Below are 17,563 nucleotides of genomic sequence, written 5' to 3' on the forward strand. Positions count from 1 at the left end.
CCGGGATAAGCTTTAATACCCTTTAATCAAGGTTCCAAACAGACAAGTGTACGTTACATTAAGTTGCTTTATTATATTACACTTGTAAATCTGACTTAACATATTCATAAAATTAGCTTTCTGAGCATATTCACAGTGTAAAGGAAGAAAAACATGGAACCCCTATTGTATATGATGGTTCTAGTTAAATACTCAACCCTTGTCTGCGATGGCTATAAACCTAGACGTTATAGCATATTGCACTAAGCAATTTGTATCAGGAAATTAACATATCTCCTACGCATCGTTGATTAAAGATTTTATTCAATTACTTTGCAATGAGTATGCAGTGAAATGTGTTTTACAGGGACAGCCATAGTTGTACTGCACCCCGGGAGGAAATTAGGGTTAAGTGCCTTGCTCGAGAGCACACAGATTTTTCACCTCAGTGATTCGAACCAGCGACCTTTCGGTTACTGGCCCAACGCTCTAACCATAAATCAATGTACTTTGATTCTTATGATATTAACCATCTGCCCCTGGAGGAAATTAAACAAACCCAATTCTGCATCATGATCAGACAGTATTGTTTAAAACACAATCCATAAATATTACTGGTATTTCACAGAATTGTCTTCATAAAACATCACAGTAAAGTTGTGAGGTGTAGTTTGTTCTATTTACAGAATGCAATAACTATTTTATCAAGAAAGCTTTTCTCCAGCTTATACCCCAAATATAGATTTTTCTACAGCAGCTATGTGACAGTATGTCAAGGGGGTGAAGTTATTGGGAATAATCGATATCACAATATACATGGGCCTAGATTCAATCTATAAGTTTATAAGGTCATTTCCTGAAGGCAATGCATTTTGTAAAAATAAAAATCTATTTTTATTCGTCAAACCACACAAGTACCCCACTAAGGCAGCCAAATTCTGATTTTTTTTTAACCAATCATAAGCTCTGAAAATATCAGATGTGATTGGTCAAAAGACCAATTAGTGGAAAAAAGATAATTGGGCTGCTTGTCAAAATGCATCCTAACTGACAAGCTAGTTAACTCCATAATTTAAGTGACTTATCTATGCATCTGTGGTTGATTTGGGGATGGGAGGAGGAAAGTGCTGTGTTGGAATAAAACAATTTCATACTCAAGACACCCATTCAAATTAGTGCTCTCTTTCTCTTATTGGCTAAAGAAAAGGGCGCTGACGTGGTGTTACTATATGCTTCTTGATAGTTACAGCATTCTGTCTAAAATAATCAAGGGGAAGAACAGACCAATTATATTGGTGTCCCCTGATAAGTGGGTCCTTATTAAAGCTACGAGTGTACCTCAATAAGATGAAGATCACTTGATTGGTCAATTGCACACAAGGTCCAACCAAAACTAAATACCACTCAACAATACCTAGGGGAAATGGGTGCAGTACCAGTATGAGTTAAATATTTATAAGGACACATCACCACTGTTTGAATCTAGACCACAACAATACTAAACAGAATATTCTACTTAAGGCTTGGCTTGCTCTCTGGGATCTAAACTATGCACCGCATATCATTTTACCTTATTTATGAGCAAACAAAGCGAATTCCTTATGATTCGATAATGTGCTTTATATCAACTGGCCTTAACAACTCAAGCAAGCAGGGATGTCAGTATTTTAGTCTTAAAATGGATGCAGAGCACTGTAGAAACACCTGACATCCCAAATCATACACTGCACAGATAATCTCATCTCTACACGACTCATCTTGACATGTAAGATTCCAATATGATGATTGCCTTAGAAAAGTGATCACTGGTGAGAGGAGGAAGCTTGCGTCCGTTTTTGAGTGTCCTCTCCTTGTGCAGACAGACAGTCAGTCCCTCCACACTCATCTTGCAGTAACTTGTGCAAACAAAGGCAGTCTTGGTCACGTAAACCACAAGCTGAGGCTGTGCTCGGTTAGCTAAATTATGAACTTGACGTCGTTCTTCAGGTTGCCATTGTTGACGCTGAAGCGGTCAGGGAGAATCCTCATCTTCATGGTACCATCGGCGCCACAGGAAAAGATGTGGTTGGCCGGGCCCACCTCGATCTGCATCACGCCCGTGCCCAGATTCCGGAACAGGGACTGACGAGCGTGTTCGTTGGGGAACTGATGCAGTAAGCACTGCGTGGACAGGCTCCACACCTGCAACAACGCACCACAGTCAGGGTTGGAGCTAAAGTAACCTTTTTGTTATACTTGCATACGATTTATCGATTTAAATCTTTAACATGCAGGGAACCAAATATCTATTGTAATCCTGATTTTGCAATAGGCTGCTCACACCACCCTACTCCCCTTGAACCTCCCAAAGTCCACCCATAAACCCACCCTATACCGATCCTTGACCCATCCTAACCCAGTCACCTAGAAAGAATAAACAAACAACAGGTGCAGTGAGGGGAGGGCACCTTGATGTTGCCCTCGGCAGAGCCGCTGATGAAGCTGCCCTCGGTGGGGTCCACGGCCAGGGCCTTGACGGGGGAGTCGTGGGCCTGGAAGCTCTGGCGCTGGTGCCTGTGGGGGAGCTCCAGCACACTGATCCAGCCCTTCCTGCCACCTGTGATCAGCAGCTGCTGCCTGGCGGCCAGCGACAGCACCGTGGCCCCCGACTCATGACAACTAAAGGCTGCAGAGAGAGGAGGGGCAAAATAGGAACAACTTAAATGTAGCTAACTTGGCCACTCTGTATTATTATTGATGATGTACTGCCTTCAATAGAAAGAGCCAGTGTTGGAGGACTCACCGTGCACTAGACTGTTAATAGTGTTGTGGAGGACTCACCGTGCACTAGACTGTTAATAGTGTTGTGGAGGACTCACCGTGCACTAGACTGTTAATAGTGTTGTGGAGGACTCACCGAGCACTAGACTGTTAATAGTGTTGTGGAGGACTCACCGTGCACTAGACTGTTAATAGTGTGTTGGAGGACTCACCGTGCACTAGACTGTTAATAGTGTTGTGGAGGACTCACCGTGCACTAGACTGTTAATAGTGTTGTGGAGGACTCACCGTGCACTAGACTGTTAATAGTGTTGTGGAGGACTCACCGTGCACTAGACTGTTAATAGTGTTGTGGAGGACTCACCGAGCACTAGACTGTTAATAGTGTTGTGGAGGACTCACCGTGCACTAGACTGTTAATAGTGTTGTGGAGGACTCACCGTCCACTAGACTGTTAATAGTGTTGTGGAGGACTCACCGTGCACTAGACTGTTAATAGTGTTGTGGAGGACTCACCGTCCACTAGACTGTTAATAGTGTGGTGGAGGACTCACCGTGCACTAGACTGTTAATAGTGTGGTGGAGGACTCACCGAGCACTAGACTGTTAATAGTGTTGTGGAGGACTCACCGAGCACTAGACTGTTAATAGTGTTGTGGAGGACTCACCGTGCACTAGACTGTTAATAGTGTGGTGGAGGACTCACCGAGCACTAGACTGTTAATAGTGTTGTGGAGGACTCACCGTGCACTAGACTGTTAATAGTGTTGTGGAGGACTCACCGTGCACTAGACTGTTAATAGTGTTGTGGAGGACTCACCGTGCACTAGACTGTTAATAGTGTGGTGGAGGACTCACCGTGCACTAGACTGTTAATAGTGTTGTGGAGGACTCACCGAGCACTAGACTGTTAATAGTGTTGTGGAGGACTCACCGTGCACTAGACTGTTAATAGTGTTGTGGAGGACTCACCGTGCACTAGACTGTTAATAGTGTGGTGGAGGACTCACCGTGCACTAGACTGTTAATAGTGTTGTGGAGGACTCACCGAGCACTAGACTGTTAATAGTGTTGTGGAGGACTCACCGTGCACTAGACTGTTAATAGTGTTGTGGAGGACTCACCGTGCACTAGACTGTTAATAGTGTTGTGGAGGACTCACCGTGCACTAGACTGTTAATAGTGTTGTGGAGGACTCACCGTGCACTAGACTGTTAATAGTGTTGTGGAGGACTCACCGTGCACTAGACTGTTAATAGTGTTGTGGAGGACTCACCGTGCACTAGACTGTTAATAGTGTTGTGGAGGACTCACCGTGCACTAGACTGTTAATAGTGTGGTGGAGGACTCACCGTGCACTAGACTGTTAATAGTGTTGTGGAGGACTCACCGTGCACTAGACTGTTAATAGTGTTGTGGAGGACTCACCGAGCACTAGACTGTTAATAGTGTTGTGGAGGACTCACCGTGCACTAGACTGTTAATAGTGTTGTGGAGGACTCACCGTGCACTAGACTGTTAATAGTGTTGTGGAGGACTCACCGTGCACTAGACTGTTAATAGTGTTGTGGAGGACTCACCGTGCACTAGACTGTTAATAGTGTTGTGGAGGACTCACCGTGCACTAGACTGTTAATAGTGTGGTGGAGGACTCACCGTCCACTAGACTGTTAATAGTGTTGTGGAGGACTCACCGTGCACTAGACTGTTCATAGTGTTGTGGAGGACTCACCGAGCACTAGACTGTTAATAGTGTTGTGGAGGACTCACCGTGCACTAGACTGTTAATAGTGTGGTGGAGGACTCACCGTGCACTAGACTGTTAATAGTGTTGTGGAGGACTCACCGAGCACTAGACTGTTAATAGTGTTGTGGAGGACTCACCGAGCACTAGACTGTTAATAGTGTTGTGGAGGACTCACCGTGCACTAGACTGTTAATAGTGTTGTGGAGGACTCACCGTGCACTAGACTGTTAATAGTGTGGTGGAGGACTCACCGAGCACTAGACTGTTAATAGTGTTGTGGAGGACTCACCGAGCACTAGACTGTTAATAGTGTTGTGGAGGACTCACCGTGCACTAGACTGTTAATAGTGTTGTGGAGGACTCACCGTGCACTAGACTGTTAATAGTGTTGTGGAGGACTCACCGTGCACTAGACTGTTAATAGTGTTGTGGAGGACTCACCGTGCACTAGACTGTTAATAGTGTTGTGGAGGACTCACCGTGCACTAGACTGTTAATAGTGTGGTGGAGGACTCACCGTGCACTAGACTGTTAATAGTGTGGTGGAGGACTCACCGTGCACTAGACTGTTAATAGTGTTGTGGAGGACTCACCGTGCACTAGACTGTTAATAGTGTTGTGGAGGACTCACCGTGCACTAGACTGTTAATAGTGTTGTGGAGGACTCACCGTGCACTAGACTGTTAATAGTGTTGTGGAGGACTCACCGAGCACTAGACTGTTAATAGTGTTGTGGAGGACTCACCGTGCACTAGACTGTTAATAGTGTGTTGGAGGACTCACCGTGCACTAGACTGTTAATAGTGTTGTGGAGGACTCACCGTCCACTAGACTGTTAATAGTGTGGTGGAGGACTCACCGAGCACTAGACTGTTAATAGTGTTGTGGAGGACTCACCGAGCACTAGACTGTTAATAGTGTTGTGGAGGACTCACCGTGCACTAGACTGTTAATAGTGTTGTGGAGGACTCACCGTGCACTAGACTGTTAATAGTGTGGTGGAGGACTCACCGTGCACTAGACTGTTCATTGGATTCACCAATGTATCCCAAAGACACACATTCCTATGGAGACAAAACAAAGCATTACTTACAGCGCATTAGACCAACTGAAACAGGCCCTCCATAACATCAGCCCATTTGGTCCCCAGTGAAGTGATAGAGAGGTTTGATCACATGGCTCTGTAGCAAGGCTACGTAGCAGGGCTACGTAGTGTACCTGTTGTCTGTTGACAGCCCTGCTGTGGCTATGAGGGAGGATGAGCCCACAAACACAAAGTCGTGAGCCGTCTTATTATGGCACTGCAATGTCTGTGGAGAGAAGAACATCACCAATAAATAACAACAACAACGCTTCCAGACAGTAGGAGGCACAGCTAACTGCCAAAATAAAGGAAACACCAACATACAGCGTCTTAATAGGGTGTTGGGCCACCACTAGCCACCAGAACAGCTTCAATGCATCTTGGGATAGATTCTACAAGTGTCTGGAACTCTATTGGAGGGATGCGACACCATTCTTTCACAACAAATTATGTTGGAAAATGCTCCAGAGTCTCCGATAAGAGTTCAATTGGATTGAGATCTGGTGACTAAAACGGCCATGACATATGGTTTACATCGGTTTTATGCTCATCAAACCATTCAGTGACCAGCCTTGTCGTGTGGGGGGGATTTGTCATTCTGCCCATCATTTTTATACATGACCCTAAGCATGATGGGATGTTAATTGCTTAATTAACTCAGGAACCACAATTGTGTTGAAGCACCTGCTTTCAATATATGTTGTATCCTTCATTTACTCAAGTGTTTCCTTTATTTTGGCAGTTACATGTAGACAGAGACAGACGAGTGCTTTGTTCCTACCAGGTAGGGTTTAGGGGTGTTCCCAGTCGTATTGGTCTGCCATAGACGTAGGGCTCCGTCAGCGTCAACGATACCAAACTGGACAACACAGCCAAGAGATGACCATATTAGGAAGATCATTCAAATAGGGAGTAAAAGTAATGTCCAGCAACTACATCCATTCCTCAGCAGTAGCCAAGTTGTTTAGGGACTGAGATGGGCGGGGAAAACGTTACTCGGTGGATAATTCAATGTAAACTAAGTGTGTTCCAAATGGCACCCTATTCACTTAACAGTGCACTACTTTTGACCAGATTGTTATGAGCCCTGGTCAAAAGTAGTGCACTATAAAGGGAAATTGGGAATAGGGTGCAATTAGGGAAGGAAAATGTAGTCACCTTGTTTCCTTGGTGGTTGAATCGTATCCGTGTGACTCTGGAATTGCCTGGACTTCGGAAGCAGATGATCTGCTGAGAGTGGCCCCACTCAAACATCCGGACACTTCCGTCCTGCGCTCCTGTTAAGTCTGAGGGAGGGAGGGACTTGGTAATCAAAACCACAACAATAGGATTCTCCAATCCCAATGTAGTACTGACAATAAAAGGACTTGTGTATATTCTTGGAATATTAGCACAAGGCAAGGATGATAACACATAGCTAGCATGTGTGGCAGTTTCAGTCATTGTATACAAGCAGGAAAGAAGCCACATCTACTTACAGTAAGGCAAGGTTGGGTGGGAGGTCATCCTTCTCACGTTGTTGATGTTCCTTTTGATGAGCTGCACCAGGAAATAAAAGGACAAGATATTTGACAAGACATGCTAGTAGAATGTACTGCATTGTGCTCAATATCAGTGGCAAAAGAAAAGAAAAGGAACCGCAGTAAAAGCTCTATCGGTCTCACCACGGCAGCGCCTCTCCCCGTCTGCAGGCCCCCGAGCCAGGGCATGTTGATGGGCGTCCCTAGGCTGCTGTGGGTGTAGGGGGTGGTGCCGTGGAGGGTGTTGAAGTCATCCCGGGCCTGGATCACCAGGAAGTCATCACTAGTGTGAGAGTGTGTGTGTGTGTGTGTGTGTGAGAGAAGAGTTTGAGAGGACACTCCCAGACAGAACAGTATTAACACAGTGCTGACTGCATCCAAGAGCTAAGCTTGAGGCTTTTACTTCTTGCCAATCTGAACATCTCTGATATGGTCAATAGGAGGTATTCAGCAGCCAAATCACAGGTAGGGACACAGAGGGACACTCAGTTACTACACAACTCTAGAAAACACTTTATTTTCTTGTTTGGGTAATTGAGATCCGAGCTCACCCTTTGGCCTCGGCCTCGGTATCGTCGTCGATCCACGTCAGAATCTGAGTGGCCAAGATGGAGGACACGTCCAGTTCCTGGATGTCATGAGTGGAGGCCATGACTAAGCAGTTCCGATTAGCCTGGGACACAGAGAGAATAGAGAAAGAGGAGCGAGAAAGAATAGAGAGAAATCCAAATCAGTCCTTCCACTTCACACAGCCTACATGTGTAGAACAGACGTCTCCTGTGGAGAACATGTGTAGAACAGACGTCTCCTGTGGAGAACATGTGTAGAACAGACGTCTCCTGTGGAGAACATGTGTAGAACAGACGTCTCCTGTGGAGAACATGTGTAGAACAGACGTCTCCTGTGGAGAACATGTGTAGTACCTTGTTGATGGCGAAGGCGGTAATGATGTCCGAGTCCTTGTGGATGATCCGGGCCTTGCCTCCGGGGTAGCCCAGATCTGCCTCGCTCTGTAGAGCAACGCATGAATCATTACACAGTCTCTGCATGTCTGAATCATTATACAATCTCTGCCCGTCTGAATCATTACAGTGTGACCTAAAGGAAGTGGTGGGAGATGAATGGACGACGCATGCCTGTCTGCAGTAGCAGGGTGTGTATCTCTAACAGAGCCTTGCCTCAGGGCTACAGGGTGGGAGACTAGAGCATCAAGAACCCACAGTTATCAGGATTAGTGCCATTTTCAACCTCTAGAGACAATGCTCAGCACATGAGGCTCAGCAAACCCACTGAGATGGGCGTCTTATTGTATAATATAAAAGGGGTGTATTGACACAAGACGGCGAACGGAGGATGGAGGCTTTCACAGAACATTAGGTTGAATTACATTCTACATCACAATTATTTAAAATGGTAAATACCACATTTCCTCTCAGAGTGTTCGGCTTGACTATGAAATCTAAATATGGTGACTTGCCATTTTCACATAGTACTTATCTTAACCCGACGAACATTCAACGTGACACTCTGGGCCTGCTAATCAGAACCTATTGGACTTCATGACAGTCTCATTCTCCTCTGCACATTCTGTGGAATTAGTGACGAACTATTGCAACTTAATCACTGTATAGACTAGGAAAAGGCTTTATCACAGAACATGCATTTCATGTCATTATTTTACCGTTCAATAATTCTGAAAGTGTTATTTATGGTTCTATTAAGTAAAATCACACCATATACCCTCAAGACCGTATATATAGTGAATGTTGTCTTAGATCTAGTCTACTGTATAACATTCAGATAAAAGCATGGCAATGTCTTTCATGTAGCTCTATACCATGACAGTATAAACATTGTTTGATTCTTTATGAAGCTGTTCATTACAAAATTCATACAAATCTCAGATTGCCTAATGAAAGCAATGCACATGCATTTGTGATCCAACTCTTGTGAGCTCATGCTAACAAGATTTCAATAAAACCAATGCAGCTTTTTGAAATGAGCCAAATTGCTTAACTAATTGGTTCAATTATTTCAAGAAACTTGGGAAATTTGCCAAATGAATAATGCGCTGGGAAAGTGTGACATACACTTCCGTATTTTATTTGTTCCGTTTTTAAATGGACTTCAAGTGCAAAATGCACAAAATGCAATGTAAAACCTTCATAAAATGCATTAGGTTGAAGTAAATTAATTCACTAATCTAATTTGATATACAATGCATCTGGAAAGTATTCAGCCCCCTTGACTTATTCCACATTTTGTTACGTTACAGCCTTATTCTAAAATGGATTACATTGTTTCTTCCTCCTCATCAATCTACACACAATACCCCATAATGACAAAGTAAAAACCAGTTTAGAAATGTTTGCAAATGTATTAAAAATAAAAAATAAAATATTACATTTACATAAGAACGTTTGAAAAGGCACACACCTGTCTATATAAGGTCCCACAGTTGACAGTGCATGTCAGAGCAAAAACCAATCCATGAGGTCGAAGGAATTGTCTGTAGAGCTCTGAGACAGGATTGTGTCGAGGCACAGATCTGGGGAAGGGTACCAAAAAATGTCTGCCGCATTAAAGGTCCCCAAGAACACAGTGGCCTCCATCGTTCTTAAACCACCAAGACTCTGACCGGGCGGCTGGCTCTAGGAAAACTGCGCAATCGGGGGAGAAGGGCGTTGGTAAAGTAGGTGACCGGTAGCGCAGCGGTCTAAGGCACTGCATCTCAGTGCAAGAGGTGTCACTACAGTCCCTGGTTAGAATCCAGGCTGTATCACATCCGGCCATGATTGGGAGTCCCATAGGGTGGTGCCAATTGGCCCAGTGTTGTCCAGGTTTGGCCGGGGTCGGCCGTCATTGTAAATAAGAATTTGTCCTTAACTGACTTACCTAGTTATATGATGGTTAAATGTAATCATTATTTTTGTTTTAACCCGATGGTCACTCTGACAGAGCACTAGAGTTTCTCTGTGGAGATGGGAGAACCTTCCAGAAGGCCAACCATCTCTGCAGCACTCCAATCAGGCCTTTATGGTAGAGTGGCCAGACGGAAGCCACTCCTTAGTAAAAGGCACATGACAGCCCGCTTAGAGTTTGCCAAAAGGCACCTCAAGACTCAGACCATGAGAAACAAGATTCTCTGGTCTGATGAAACCAAGATTGAACTCTTTGGCCTGAATGCCAAGCGTCACGTCTGGAGGAAACCTGGCACATCCCTACGGTGAAGCATGGTGGTGGCAGCATCATGCTGTGGGGATGTTTTTCAGTGGCAGCGACTGGGACACTAGTCAGGATTGAGGCAAAGATGAACGGAGCAAAGTACAGAGAGACATCCTTGATGAAAACCTGCTCAAGAGCGCTTCAGACCTCAGACTGGAGCGAAGGTTCACCTTCCAACAGGACAACGACCCTAAGCACACAGCAAAGATAATGCAGAAGTGGCTTCGGGACAAGTCTCTGAATGTCCTTGAGTGGCCTTGCCAGAGGCTGGACTTGAACATCTCTGGAGAGACCTGAAAATAGCTGTTCAGCGACGGTCCCCATCCAACCTGACAGAGCTTGAGAGGCTCTGCAGAGAGGAATGGGATTAAGTCCCCAAATACAGGTGTGCAAAGCTAGTAGCGTCATACCCAAAAAGACTTGAGGCTGTAATCACTGTCATACAAAGTACTGAGTAAAGGGTCTGAATAGTTATGTAAATGTGATTGTTTTTTTATTTGTAATAAATTAGCAAACAATTCTAAAAAAAAAGTTTTTTTGCTTTGCCCTTATGGACTATTGTGTGTAGATTCATAAAAATAAATAAAACGTGTGATCAATTTTAGAATAAGGCTGTAACTTAAAATGAGGAAAAAGTAAATGGGTCTGAATACTTTCAGAAGGCACTGTGTGTGTGTGTGTGTGTGTGTGTGTGTGTGTGTGTGTGTGTGTGTGTGTGTGTGTGTGTGTGTGTGTGTGTGTGTGAGATACATACATAAACTCAGCAAAAAAAGAAACGTCCCTTTTTCAGGACCGTCTTTCAAATATAATTCGTAAAAAATCCAAATAACTTCACAGATCTTCCTTGTAAAGGGTTTAAATGCTGTTTCCCATGCATGTTCAATGAACCATAAACAATTAATGAACATGCACCTGTGGAATGGTCGCTAAGACACCAACAGCTTACAGACGGTAGGCAATTAAGGTCACAGTTATGAAAACTTAAGAGGCCTTTCTACTGACTCTGGGAAAACAACAAAAGAAAGATGCCCAGCGTCCCTGCTCATCTGCGTGAATGTGCCTTAGTCATGCTGCAAGGAGGCATGAGGACTGCAGCTGTGGCCAGGGCAATAAATTGCAATGTCTGCACTGTGAGACGCCTAAGACAGCGCTACAGGGAGACAGGACGGACAGCTGATCGTCCTCGCAGTGGCAGACCACGTGTAACACCATCTGCACAGGATCGGTACATCCGAACATCACACCAGCGGGACTGGTACAGGATGGCAACAACAACTGCCCAAGTTACACCAGGAACGCACAATCCCTCCATCAGTGCTCAGACTGTCTGCAATAGGCTGAGAGAGGCTGGACTGAGGGCTTGTAGGCCTGTTGTAAGGCAAGTCCTCACCAGACATCACCGGCAACAACGTTGCCTATGGGCACAAACCCAACGTCGCTGAACCAGACAGGACTGGCAAAAAGTGCTCTTCACTGACGAGTCGCGGTTTTGTCTCACCAGGGGGTGATGGTCGGATTCGCGTTTATCGTCGAAGGAATGAGCGTTACACCGAGGAGCAGTGGAGGGGTGGAGGGTCCGTCATGGTCTGGGGCGATGTTTCACAGCATCATCGGACTGAGCTTGTTGTCATTGCAGGCAATCTCAACGCTGTGCTTTACAGGGAAGACATCCTCCTCCCTCATATGGTACTCTTCCTGCAGGCTCATCCTGACATGACCCTCCAGCATGACAATGCCACCAGCCATACTGCTCGTTCTGTGCATGATTTCCTGCAAGACAGGAATGTCAGTGTTCTGCCATGGCCAGCGAAGAGCCCGGATCTGAATCCCATTGAGCACATCTGGGACTTGTTGGATCAGAGGGTGAGGGCTAGGGCCATTCCCCCCAGAAATGTCCGGGAACTTGCAGGTGCCTTGTGGAAGAATGGGGTAACATCTCACAGCAAGAACTGGCAAATCTGGTGTAGTCCATGAGGAGGACATGCACTGCAGTACTTAATGCATCTGGTGGCCACACCAGATAGTGAGTGTTGCTTTTGATTTTGACCCCCCGTTTTTTCAGGAACACATTATTCCATTTCTATTAGTCACGTGTCTGTGGAACTTGTTCAGTTTATGTCTCAGTTGTTGAATCTTATGTTCATACAAATACTTACACATGTTAAGTTTGCTGAAAATAAACGCATTTGACAGTGAGAGGATGTTTCTTTTTTTGCTGAGTTTATATACATACATATAAATAAATAAAGTGCCAGTCAAAAGTTGACACCTACTCATTCCAGGGTTTTTCTTTATTTGTACATTGTACAATAATTGTAAATACATCAAAATTATGAAATAACACATATGGAATCATGTCGTAACCAAAAAAAGTGTTAAATACAAAATATATTTTGATTGATTTAAGATTCTTTAAAGTAGCCACCCTTTGCATTGATGACAGCTTTGCACACTCTTTGCATCCTCTCAACAAGCTTTATGAGGTAGTCACCTGGAATGCATTTCAATTAACAGGTGTGTCTTGTTTAATGTTAATTTGTGGAATTTCTATCCTTCCTAACCCTACCTTGTCACAACTCAAATGATTGGCTTAAACGCAGAAGATGGCCCTATTCGGCAAAAGACCAATTCCATATTATGGCGAGAACATATCAAATATGCAAAGAGAAACAACAGTCCATCATTACTTTAACCTGTTGGGGCTAGGGGGCAGTATTTTCACGGCCAGATAAAAAACGTACCTGATTAAAACTGGTTACTACTCTTGCCCAGAAACGAGAATATGCATATAATTAGTGGATTTGGATAGAAAACACTCTAAAGTTTCTAAAACTGTTTGAATGGTGTCTGAGTATAACAGAACTCAAATGGCAGGCCAAAACCTGAGAAGATTCCATGCAGGAAGTGCCCTGTCTGACAATTTGTTGTCCTTCTGTTGCATCTCTATCGAAAATACAGCATCTGTGTTGTTACGTGACACTTTCTAAGGCTTCCATTGGCTCTCTAAAGCGTTCAGAAAGCGGAAGGACGTGTCTCCTGTCTCTGGGCAAAGTACAGCAGCATAGTTTGTAAGTGGCCTGCCTGGGGACAGTGAGACTGATGCACGAGACTTCTCCATTTTTTTCTTTCAGTCTTTGAATGAATACAACGTTGTCCGGTTGGAATATTATCGCTATTTTACGATAAAAATAGCATAAACTTTTATTTTAAACAGCGTTTGACATGCTTCTAAGTACGGTAATGGAATATTTACAATTTTTTTTGTCACGAAATGCGCTTGTGCGTCACCCTTCGGATAGTGACCTGAACGCACGAACAAAACGGAGGTATTTGGATATAACTATGGATTATTTGGAATCAAAACAACATGTTGTTGTTGAAGTAGAAGTCCTGGGAGTGCATTCTGACGAAGAACAGCAAAGGTAATCCAATTTTTCTAATAGTAATTCTGAGTTTAGGTTGCCCCAAACTTGGTGGGTGTCAAATTAGCTAGCCTGTAATGGCCGAGCTATGTGCTTTCGCCGAAAAGCTATTTTAAAATCTGACATAGCGTTTGCATAAAGGAGTTCTGCATCTATAATTCTACATCTATATAATGTATTTTGTCAACGTTTATCATGAGTAATTTAGTTCACCGGAAGTTTTCGGTGGGTATGCTAGTTCTGAACATCACATGCTAAGGTAAAAAGCAGTTTTTTTATATAAATATGAACTTGATTGAACAAAACATGCATGTATTGTATAACATAATGTCCTAGGAGTGTCATCTGATGAAGATCAAAGGTTAGTGCTGCATTTAGCTGTGGTTTTGGTTTTTGTGACATATATGCTTGCTTTGAAAATGGCTGTGTGATTATTTTTGGCAGGGTACTCTCCTGACATAATTTAATGTTTTGCTTTCGCTGTAAAGCCTTTTTGAAATCGGACAACGTGGTTGGATTAACGAGAGTCTTATCTTTCAAATGGTGTAAAATAGTCATATGTTTGAGAAATTGAAGTTATAGCATTTTTGAGGTATTTGTATTTCGCGCCACGCGATTCCACTGGCTGTTGACTAGGGTGGGACGCAAACGTCCCACTGGCCCAGAGAGGTTAAGACATCAAGGTCAATCAATGCGGAAAATTTGCAGTCACAAAAAGCATCAAGCATTATGATGAAACTGGCTCTCATGAGGACCACCACAGGAAAGGAAGATCCAGAAGTATCTCTGCTGCAGAGGATAAGTTCATTAGAGTTACCAGCCTCAGAAATTGCAGCCCAAATAAATGCTTCACAGAGTTCAACACATCTCAACATCAACTGTTCAGAGGAGTCTGCATGAATCAGGCCTTCATGGTCAAATTGCTGCAAAGAAACCACTACTAAAAGACACCAATTAGAAGAAGAGACTTGCTTGGGCCAATTAACACGAGCAATGGATATTAGAGCTGTGGAAATCTGTCCTTTGGTCTGATGAATCCAAATTTGAGATTTTTGGTTCCAACCGCCATGTCTTTGTGAGACGCAGTGTAGGTGAACAGATCTCTGCATGTGTGGTTCCCACCGTGAAGCATGGAGGAGGAGGTGTGATGGTGCTTTGCTGGTGACACTCTCTGATTTATTTAGAATTCAAGGTACACTTAACCAGCATGGCTACCACAGCATCCTGCAGCGATATGCCATCCCATCTGCTTTGCGCTTAGTGGGACCATCATTTGTTTTTCAACAGGACAATGACCCAACACACCTCCAGACAGTGTAAGGGCTATTTGAAGGAGAGTGATGGAGTGCTGCATCAGATGACTTGGCCTACACAATCACCCAACCTCAACCCAATTGAGATGGTTTTGAATGAGTTGGATAGTAGAGTGAAGGCAAAGCAGCCAACAAGTGCTTAACATTTGAGGGAACTCCTTCAAGACTTTTGGAAAAGCATTCCAGGTGAAGCTGGTTGAGTGTGCAAAGCTGTCATCAAGGCAAAGGGTGGCTATTTAAAATATATTTTGATTTAAGACCTTTTTGGTTACTCCATGAGTCCATATGTGTTATTTCATAGTTCTGATATCGTCACTACTTTTCTACAATGTAGAAAGTAGTAAAAATAAAGAAAAACCCTTGAATGAGTAGGTGTGTCCAAATGTTTGACTGGTATTTTCTACATTGTAGAATAATAGTGAAGATATCAAAACTATGACCGTGTTTTTATGTATTTCATGATATAATCTTGAAGTCCAGTTAAAAACAGAAAACGCGGACATGGAAGCGGACGCGGAAATAGATTACATTTTCCCAGCGTTAAAACACAGGTGTCAATTAAAAACAGGGAAAAAAACTGAAATGATTTTACTGGTCAATGAACATGATAATTACAACCCATAAACCCCCACCACCAAAATGATCCAAAGCAGTACCTGGTTACAGCTAGGCTCCTCCATCCCTGAACATTTGTCATTTTCATTGTGGTCCTCAACCGACTTAATTATTTGAGAAGCCCCCAAGACATCAGACAAAACAATGTGATGAATCATGCAGAGTCAACAGGAAACACAATCTAGAATTAGACGGTTAATTATCAGGGTTTAAGAACAATATTATTCACCAGAAATCCATAAAGTAAAAGGCAATTAGGATATAAATACAGGAACCATGCAAAACAAAAGCATAAATGCGTCAACAGGGATAGAAAAAGTTAATGACTCTCTCTGGGACTAAAAATGATGTTTTAGGTATTATTCAATGGGAGATGTTATTCAGTGACAGTATGCAATGTGTCAGTGCTCAGACTGCTCAGCTGTCTGCATGCGGTGGGTGGATGGGTGAAGTGGAGCGGTAGCTACCTCGTTTTGGTCTCGTTTTTTGGTGAAAATATTGCGGATGAACGTTTCCTGCACCTCTTCCTGTTTGACCAGGTACTGCCACAGCCTCTTCACAGGCAGGGCAGAGTGGTGACTGGACCTGTAGCCACACAACACTCCCCTCGGTTATACAGCTCACTTACAAAAGGCATTTATGACATTGTGTGGATCATATCAGAGTGTACCGAAAACCTACATTTACAGCAGTGGTCACTAACCTTTTCGGAGACAAGATCACTTTCGATGTCAAAAAGCAAGCCTAGATCTGACACTCAGATTTATTTTAAAAATGACTTGTAATGCGCATATGCAATATTAACTTAATAAAAACATTTCTGTAGGAATGTTTTGTGCAGTAGGACTGATACATTATCACAGCATATTGACTATGCTTGGTCTGCCAATATTGTTCTTCTCAGACCATATTATATTTTAAAACTCAATCTTTTATAACAAATTAGATCATTTGTTGTATCAGTTGGGAGGCACAGCTGAGAATAAATTGAAATAATTAGCTTTTTTATTTTACTGGACTGATGGTCAGTCTCAGTGGTGGGAGAGAAAAGCAGAGGGTCCATCTCTTTTTCTCTGGTGAAACTGACCTGAGAGAGGAGACACTGTCTTCCACTTGACGGCCCAACTTGAGACAACACATTATTTCTGTCTCATGCACAAATTCATGTTGTTCCTATGACCAGAGAAAGTGAAATATCCCTTGATATTAAAATATACACGACAAGCTGCTAATAATACAAAATCTGGCCTATCGATATACTTGGCTACTCATGTACTGCAGCTGCAGTGCTGGTTGTAGCGTGAGTGGAAGTAGCGAGAAACACGTTTTATGTTTTGCAAAAGTGCTGAATAAAAACAGTGTTAACAGAGTTGAGTAAAAATGTAAACATGAAGTCACTCATAGAAACAGCAGCTCTTTGCTGTATTGTTTGACAGTCTCTCTCTGGTCATGGTTTTAAAAGTTATGAGATCTCACGTAAGCTTGTATCAAACTCTACTGTTGGGTGGTGAAAGCTGTATGCATGGTATTTTGAGCTAACCGACTGGCCAGAGCAGTAGGAGCACTTGATTTAGCTCTCCTGATCCATCTGGTAGGTGGAGTTTGTCCCTTCAGACAAATGAAATGGTTCAAAATGGGAACACTTCGCCTACCTAGCGCGGAGGGCCTCTGAATCAAGTGCACCTACCATCAACCTCGCAAGACGAATATGTTATAGCAATCTGTCAGTCGATGACGTGGCATGTAACCTCTGATCAGGGGACCAGCATCGTTGGCTTTTCTACAGAAACGCCTTGATGGCCGACCAGGAACGCGCCTTGATGGCCGACCAGGAACGCGCCTTGATGGCCGACCAGGAACGCGCCTTGATGGCCGACCAGGAACGCGCCTTGATGGCC

The 17,563-nt window shown here is 43.6% G+C and overlaps 1 protein-coding gene across 1 annotated transcript in view; it reads right to left on the reverse strand.

Moving 5' to 3' along the window:
* Positions 1-49: 49 nt before the first annotated feature.
* The window catches only part of dmxl1 (Dmx like 1), a 62,134-nt gene continuing 44,620 nt past the window's right edge, over positions 50-17,563 (reverse strand). The window contains exons 34-45 of the mRNA XM_045707196.1: positions 16,133-16,250; positions 15,707-15,769; positions 8,014-8,100; positions 7,642-7,763; positions 7,235-7,373; positions 7,049-7,109; positions 6,729-6,856; positions 6,352-6,429; positions 5,705-5,796; positions 5,498-5,550; positions 2,427-2,644; positions 50-2,160 (exon numbers count right to left, since the gene is read on the reverse strand). Coding sequence (XP_045563152.1) covers positions 1,936-2,160; positions 2,427-2,644; positions 5,498-5,550; positions 5,705-5,796; positions 6,352-6,429; positions 6,729-6,856; positions 7,049-7,109; positions 7,235-7,373; positions 7,642-7,763; positions 8,014-8,100; positions 15,707-15,769; positions 16,133-16,250 — 1,384 coding nt within the window. The 3' untranslated portion in view covers positions 50-1,935. The remainder of the gene's footprint in view (positions 2,161-2,426; positions 2,645-5,497; positions 5,551-5,704; positions 5,797-6,351; positions 6,430-6,728; positions 6,857-7,048; positions 7,110-7,234; positions 7,374-7,641; positions 7,764-8,013; positions 8,101-15,706; positions 15,770-16,132; positions 16,251-17,563) is intronic.

Source organism: Salmo salar, chromosome ssa24 (genome assembly GCF_905237065.1).
Source record: "Salmo salar chromosome ssa24, Ssal_v3.1, whole genome shotgun sequence".
In the NCBI taxonomy this organism is placed as follows: domain Eukaryota; kingdom Metazoa; phylum Chordata; class Actinopteri; order Salmoniformes; family Salmonidae; genus Salmo; species Salmo salar.